This window comes from Priapulus caudatus, unplaced genomic scaffold (assembly GCF_000485595.1).
Source record: "Priapulus caudatus unplaced genomic scaffold, Priapulus_caudatus-5.0.1 Scaffold19, whole genome shotgun sequence".
In the NCBI taxonomy this organism is placed as follows: Eukaryota; Metazoa; Priapulida; class Priapulimorpha; order Priapulimorphida; family Priapulidae; genus Priapulus; species Priapulus caudatus.
This window is the reverse complement of record NW_014577080.1, coordinates 708,141-715,992: the sequence shown is the minus strand read 5'-3', so window position 1 is coordinate 715,992 and position 7,852 is coordinate 708,141. Positions and strand designations below refer to the sequence as shown.

Sequence of the window (7,852 nt, the reverse complement as noted above, 5' to 3'; positions counted from 1 at the left end):
AGTCGCCTACTCATCTACATGAAAGCACCACGCACCCACCCACCAAGATCACCACGTTTCGACTTTCGCTCCACGATAGCTGGAGGGCAGGCGATGCGGTGGCAGAGCAAAGGTGGTCACGTGGTCACGTGTGAAGCTACCACAAATTATTATGGACCATCTAAATCATGGAAAAGGCAAATAATTAAACATCTCTATCGTGCCCGCCATGCTATCGCATATACGCCTACAATGGCTTCACAATATCATAGATGATATATATATATACAAACACGTGAAGCGGAACATACCGCCTGTATGATACAGGTTACACATGCATTTAGCTCCAAGAAACGGTATTGCTAGGGTTAGAATACCTATTGGTGTATTGACGTTAGTCTGTAGTCACACAGCCTGGTCGGGTTAACATGCATTATGATATAGACCAGTGGCTAATAGTAATATTGCCGTAATGCGCTGTGCTGTGCCGTGCACTGATCTCTATAATATAATTATTCGGTCTATGGTGTCCCTGACCGTAAAAAATATTATATTTCGTAACGTTTGATTACGTGCGAGTCTATTATAAGTGTAGTTATAACCGTGCCGAACGACGATTGCAGGAAAATAAATATATGCGCTTCTAAATTTAACAGTAAAAACTACGTGTGATTTATTTGTTATGATATCTGTCGATCTAGTCGCCAATAAATCGCATCGTTCTTTTACCGACGCACGTCGCGATAGATACCCCCGTACAGACGCAAAATATCGATCTACGTCAATCTATTCGGGCTCATGTCGCAGGCCAGGGGTGCGTCAAATCAGAGTGTACAGACTCAAAAAACTCAAACGGGCAGAAACCATGCTAAGGTATAACGCTGCATGTGCATGCTAGCAACGCCGTACGCGAAGTAATTACGCAACGTATTAATGGTAAAGTGACATAAAACGTCGGCCGCTTATAGGGTCGGCTGCTGGGTTCATGCGTAGTCATTTAGAGGGCTCCACTTGGGTGAAAAGTGTAATTAATCTTCAGAGAAGAGACGCCGTTTGACGCCGAGATGTTCACTATTATTAGAGCAACTAAGCGGATGGGTGGCATGTTTACCATCGTCTGAGCGCGGGGCTTTGGCGGATATACCATAGACGCTACTCTATGATAAGGCTTAATTTAAAATGTTTCTTGCTATTTCATAATATACAGATGTCCGTCTTGCCAGCGAACGTTACCGTATGCATTCACCTTGGTAGTAAATAAGCACTTTTGAGTGGACGTAGAGTACTGTCAAAGAAACTCGCCACAACACTTCAGCTTGGGAGCCGTATGCCGACGTAATATGCATTTTGTTTTCAACCTCAGTCTTGTTATCCTCACGCAACTACGGCAGTGCATCGCCGTAGATTTTGCTCTGATCACTCCCCGTAGCATGATGCTTATAGATGTTACCCTGGCGTACAAGTCATTCGCAACGCAATACTGTTATATGAAATTGTATCATGCTATCACACTCATACGCCGCTCACCGCTCCCCAACACTTATTCACTTCTACTTCCTGCTCGTGTAACACCAGAACTTACGCCCCAAAGCAGAAATACTAAAAAAACGCGAACGAAACAGTAACAAATCATGTTAGGTACTTAAAACTATGTAGGTTGCAATAACAACGCGTAAAGAATCTCATATGTCCTGCCGAAACAGTGCTTTCCCTCGTTATAGAACTGGGTCTGCCTTTCCTACAATTAAAGTAAGCGCAAATTGCCTCAATTCTAACTTAAAGGCCACATATAGGGTGTGATTTAATTTACGTGAAGTGTGTGGTTACTGAAGACTCCCGCTGTTCGAAGCCAACACAGGACTCAAATTGCAGTCGTAGCGCAACCACATCGGACTCTCGCATTCATATATAGTACGAAAACGTGTTTTTTTTAATTACCCAAAACATGTTGAGCATCCATAACAAGGATAACGCGGATTTAAGCGTCCTATAATGTACATCTACATAACTGAGCGATTTTAAATCACGCATTTTTGAGAAAATGTGCGAGTTAACAAGTACCCAAGTTGTTATTACCCCCCCCCCCCCTTCGGCCTACGCAGCCTGCATGTGCGTACCCTGCATTGTCCCACCGTACCCTGACTATGCTCCCTTTCCTTGCTTTCCGGTCGTTCCCGCAAAATATCGGCTTTCAGATTCCGCATGCTCTTCTGGCAAATGTAGTATCACCGTGTAATTATGCAACATGCAGGTTTGATAGCCACTGTTGCCCCGTTGAGTGCGTGTAACATTTGAAAGATTTCGTCTCGATCGCCTGAATATTTCGAATGAATATGAAATAAATATGAAAATGAAAATTTAATATATGAAAAAGGAAAGAAGAAAAATATGAGTAAAGAATGGAGCTAAATTTTTATTGGAATTGCATGTTTGAGGTTCTGCTATTGTGATGTGTAACTTACAGAGTGTATGTGAATTACCGGCAATCATTGGCCTGAAAGTCAGGTATCGTGGCGACAATGCAGGCGCTACGCGAAGCCGACATATCGTAGCGCCCCGAGGTACTTTCCGATTATGAACCGTTACCCACTACCAGGGTACCCTTTCGCAATAGTACCCTGCCGGGACATAGACCCTATCAGCCTTATCATTCTCTTAACGCCGTTGCTACCGTACACAGCTTGGGGGGGTAACAGTTCCCACCCAGTCACCCAACCCACCCACACATCTTCCTAACACAGTCGCACAACCCACACAATTTTCCCACACAACGTCCCCAGCCACACATTTCCCCACCCTCTCCGCCTACCCTCACATTTCCCCACCCAGTCTCCTCCAACCCTGACATTCCCCCCCTCCCCCACAGCTCCGCCTTACCCACACACTCCTCCCCTCCAGTCGCAGCAAGCAGCGGCAGGAGCAGCAGCAGCAGCAGCAGCAGCAGGGAGCAGCAGAAGCGGCAGGGAGCAGCAGCAGCAGCAGCAGTTGCGGGACTGTTATATGTAGTACATATAACAGTTAGTTACACATAGTAACACACAGTTACCCCCCCCCCGCCCCGAAAAACCACAACCCTATATCATGAGGCTATTTCGCTCATGTTGACACAAACTAGCTTCAATTTCAGGCCGTGGTTGTTGCTAACTGGTTCATCTCAGCTGCTCTGATGCTCGCCGTGCTGTTTGGATTATATGACCACTACCAGAACCCAGGCGCCCAGCACAACGAAGCGGTCAAAGCTATTTACAACGCCTGTCACCGATGCGCCTGGTCTATTGGTGTGGCGTGGATCGCGTTTGCCTGCGAAACGGGCAATGGAGGTGGGTTCCTCTTGTAGTACATTATAATTTACTACGTTGCATTTTCCACCTTATTTGTTCTCGTCTAGTTTAACCGCATCCCAGCAACAGCCATCGGCAACGTTTCTGGAGGCTGATTGTTCAAATAGTAATTATGCGTGTACGATAAGCATGAATAGTAAATATCAAAATTATGTAAATTGTCTTAAACTACTATCACGATAAACAGTTTATCTTGCGGAATATAGGTAAACAGAGAATTACCCGAACCCTATAGCTGTCGGTGCTCGTTTGTGTCAGCGCATATCAAATTTGCACTACGCACCTCACATGTAATGTACTTGTCACCCACAAAGTAATAGCCACACAATCATCAAGTAATCGCAAAGTAATCACAAAGTAATCACAAATTAAACACAGAGTAATCACAAAGTGACGTATACGCGTGAAGTATGCGCGTACACTGATTTGCCCGCAGGTGCAGTAGAACTCTTTCTGAAATGGCGTGCATGGAAGCCACTCAGCAGAGTTAGCTACGTTGTCTACATTCTTCACCCGGCGCTGCTGCTTGTGTACTACTCCACGCGCCCAGTGACAATGCATTATGACGACTGGCCCATGGTAGGCGCGTTTTGTTTAGTGTTTGTTCGTTGTAGCAATGATATGAATATATTCTTAAATGTATTGCGTGACTAGCTCTACAAAAATGAAACAACTCGCACCTTTTTTTTACACCCCGTGTTCATGGTAATATCACAGATTTAGAAAAAGAAATTTACCAAGAAACTTTAAAGAACAAAAACTCTCTCTATTCTAAATCTACATGATAATATCTGTGTTATTACAAGACCTGCACGCTTTTTTTCCAGCTATACAACTACGCGGGAATATTGGTTTTTTCCTACCTCGTCTGCACATTGCTCTACCTAGCCGTGGAACTTCCTCTGTATAGAATTGTGAAAACGGTGCCGTTTACTATGAACATTTTGACAGCACGAGGGCCAGCGAGACCGCGTACGATCGCACCAAGCACACTAATATTATGTCCTTGCCATAACGAAGTCATTATTAAATGTGCACAGATAAAAAATAACGCGGCACTTAGAGTTCTTAGTTTATAATCTGCTGTATAACGAGTAACTGCATAATGTATAATGTATAATGTACAATGTATAAATAGTAACTGCAAAACGAGCAAAAATTCGTCTCGTTTCCAATAATGAACGTGTTAAGATCGAATCGAAGAGTTAAAAGTCAAATTAGGATAATTCTAAAATCTGAATTAAATCTGAATTAGAATCGGTTATAGCGATGTTGGCCTCCGCCAACATTATCAAAAGTTGTTGTTTTTTCGCTATAACTGTGACTGCAGTATCAAAATACGAATGGATGAATATACTGAGTTGTTCTTTTGTTGTAAACAAAATGTTTTGCATACCAATGCATTGGTATAGTGTAAAGCGATAGTAATATATAGCATGTAGTATATCGTAATATCTGTGAAGGTACAGATAATGAGATATTCATAAGAATAATATATTTTAGATTTTCCGAGGTAGTACATTCTAATAGCGCATGTGTGCGTGAAGAGGTAGCGTGCGCTACAACGCCGACCGACGGCGCCTAGTTATCAGCGACACCTAGCGTCGTCGGTGGGCATCGGCCATAGAAATATATAGAAAGCATATTATAGCGACATACATAGATACATATATATAGAGACATATTTCTATGGCTTCGGCTATGTATACTCGTAGTGACGACAGAGCGTTGTGTTTCTCCTGGTAATTTGTGATCGTCGGTTACGGTGAGCGAAAATGGTCGTCGGGCTATATCCTCGATAGTCTGCAGTAAGCGTCGTATACACTTCCCAGTTTGCATTATGTGTCGGCGCCCCATGTTACTCATGAGAATACGTGAATGTATCCGGTGTACCTCGGCAGAGTTACTACGTGCAGCCAAAGCTGACAAAACGCGGTTTATATAGAGAGCTTTTTAATCGCCTTCAAGTTCAGCGCATCTACGTCCGCGGATGTTTGAACACAACAGAAATTACGTCTTTTTATTTCCCGTGCGTATCTCCATAGACTAACAATATTGTTCGTCTATGGTGTCCCTGACCACGTAAAAATATTATATTTCGGTAACGTTGATTACTGTGCGAGTGTCATTATAACCGTGCTAGCTTATAACCGTGCCGAACGACGATTGCAGAAAATAAATATATGTGCTTCTAAATTTAACAGTAAAAACTACCGTGTGATTTATTTGTTATGATATCTGTCGATCTAGTCGCAAATAAATCGCAATCGTTCTTTTACCGACGCACGTCGGATAGATACCCCCGTACAGACTGCAAAATATGATCCTACGTCAATCTATTTCGGGCCATGCCGAGGCCAGGGGTGCGTCAAATCAGAGTGTACAGACTCAAAATACTCAAACGAGGCAGAACCATGCTAAGTATAACGCTGCATGTGCATGCTAGGCAACGCCGTACGCGAAGTAAATTACGCAACGTATTAATGGTAAAGATGACATAAAACGTCGGCGCTTATAGGGTCGGCTGCTGGGTTCATGCGTAGTCATATTAAGGGGCTCCACTTGGGTGAAAAAGTGTAATTAATCTTCAGAAGAGACGCCGTTTGACGCCGAGATGTTCACTATTATTAGAGCAACTAAGCGGATGGCGGGGCATGTTACCATGTGTGTGAGCGCGGGGCTTTGGCGGATATACGCATAGACCTACTCTATGATAAGGCTAATTTAAAATGTTCTGCATGCTATTTCATAATATACAGATGTCCGTCTTGCAGCGAACGTTACGATGCATTCAGCTGGTAGTAAATAAGCACTTATTGAGTGAGAAGTGTGTCAAAGAAACTCGCACAACATTCAGCTTTGGAGCCGCTATGCGACGTATATGCATTTTGTTTTCAAACCTCAGTCTTGTTATCTCACGCACTACGGCGTGCACGTAGATTTTTGCTCTGATCACCCCCCTAGATGATGCTATATAGAATGTTACCCTGGCGTAAATGTCATGTCGAACTGAATACTGTTATATGAAATTGTATCATGTATGCACACTCATACGCCGCTCCCGCTCCCACGCTTTTCACTTCTACTTCCTGCTCGTGTAACACCAGAAACTTACGCCTCCAAAGCAGAAATTACTAAAAAAACAGCGAACCGAAAAGTACAAATCATGTAGGTACTTAAACTATGTAGGTTGCAATAACAACGCGTAAGAATCTCATATGTCTGCCGAAACAGTGCTTTCCCTCGTATAGAACTGGTCTATGCCTTCCGTACAATAAATAGCGCAATTGCGCTAATTCTAATTAAGGCACATAATAGGGTGTGATTAATTTAGTGAGTGTGGGTTACTGAAACTCCCGTGTTTCGAACCAACACAGGACTCAATTGCAGTGCGTAGGAACACATCGGACTCTCGCATTCATATATAGTAACGAAAACTGTTTTTTTTATTACCAAACATGTTAGCACCATAACAAGGATAACGCGGATTGTTAGGCGTCCCTATAATTACATAATAACTGAGCATTTAAAATAGCATTTGGAAAATGGGCGAGTTAACAAGTACCCAAGTTGTTATTACCCCCCCCCCCCTTGGCTACGCGCCTGCATGTTGCGTACCCTGCATTGTCCCACCGTACCCTGACGTTATGCTCCCGTTCCTTGTTTCCGGTCCGTTCCCGCAAAATATTCGTTTCAGTATTCGCATCTCTTCTGGAAATTGTATGTATCACCGTGTAATTATGCAACATGCAGGTTGATAGCACTGTTGTGCCCGTTAGTGGTGTACATTTGGAAAGATTTCTCTCAGATCGTGAATATTTGAATGATATGAAAATAAATATGAAAATGAAAATATTAATATATGAAAAAGGAAAAAGAAAAATATAGTAAAAATGAGCATAAATTTTTATTGGATTGCGATGTTTTGAGGTTTCTTCTATGTGATGTGGTAACTTGACAGAGTGTATGTATTACGGCATCAGTTGGCTGAAAGTCAGGGTACGGTGGGACAATGCAGGGTACGCAGCGACATATCGTAGGCCCCGAGGTACTTTCCGATATATTGAACCGTACCCACTACCCAGGGTACCCTTTCGATAGTACCCTGGGGGACATAGACCCTATCAGCCTTATCATTCTCTAACGCGTTGCTACCTTACACAGTACAGTTTCCCACCCAGTCACCCACCCACCCACACATTTCCTAACACAGTCGCACAACCCACACATTTTCCCACACAGTCGCCCAGCCACACATTTCCCCACCCTCTCGCCTACCCTCACATTTCCCCACCCAGTCGTCCACCCTGACATTCCCCCCCTCCCCCACAGTCGCCTACCCACACACTCCTCCCCTCCAGTCGCCTACTCATCTACATGAAAGCACCACGCACCCACCCACCAAGATCACCACGTTTCGACTTTCGCTCCACGATAGAGGGCAGGCGATGCGGTGGCAGAGCAGCACCCGGCAGTTAGATGCGATATGATATGACTACTAGGCACTTAGGATATGACTACTAGGCACTTAG

General features: G+C 43.8%; 1 protein-coding gene across 1 annotated transcript in view; it reads left to right on the top strand.

Moving 5' to 3' along the window:
- The window catches only part of LOC106811405 (nose resistant to fluoxetine protein 6-like), a 12,645-nt gene extending 7,134 nt beyond the window's left edge, over nt 1–5,511 (top strand). The window contains exons 11-13 of the mRNA XM_014814995.1: nt 3,107–3,299; nt 3,757–3,899; nt 4,148–5,511. Coding sequence (XP_014670481.1) covers nt 3,107–3,299; nt 3,757–3,899; nt 4,148–4,399 — 588 coding nt within the window. The 3' untranslated portion in view covers nt 4,400–5,511. The remainder of the gene's footprint in view (nt 1–3,106; nt 3,300–3,756; nt 3,900–4,147) is intronic.
- The last annotated feature ends 2,341 nt before the right edge of the window (nt 5,512–7,852 follow it).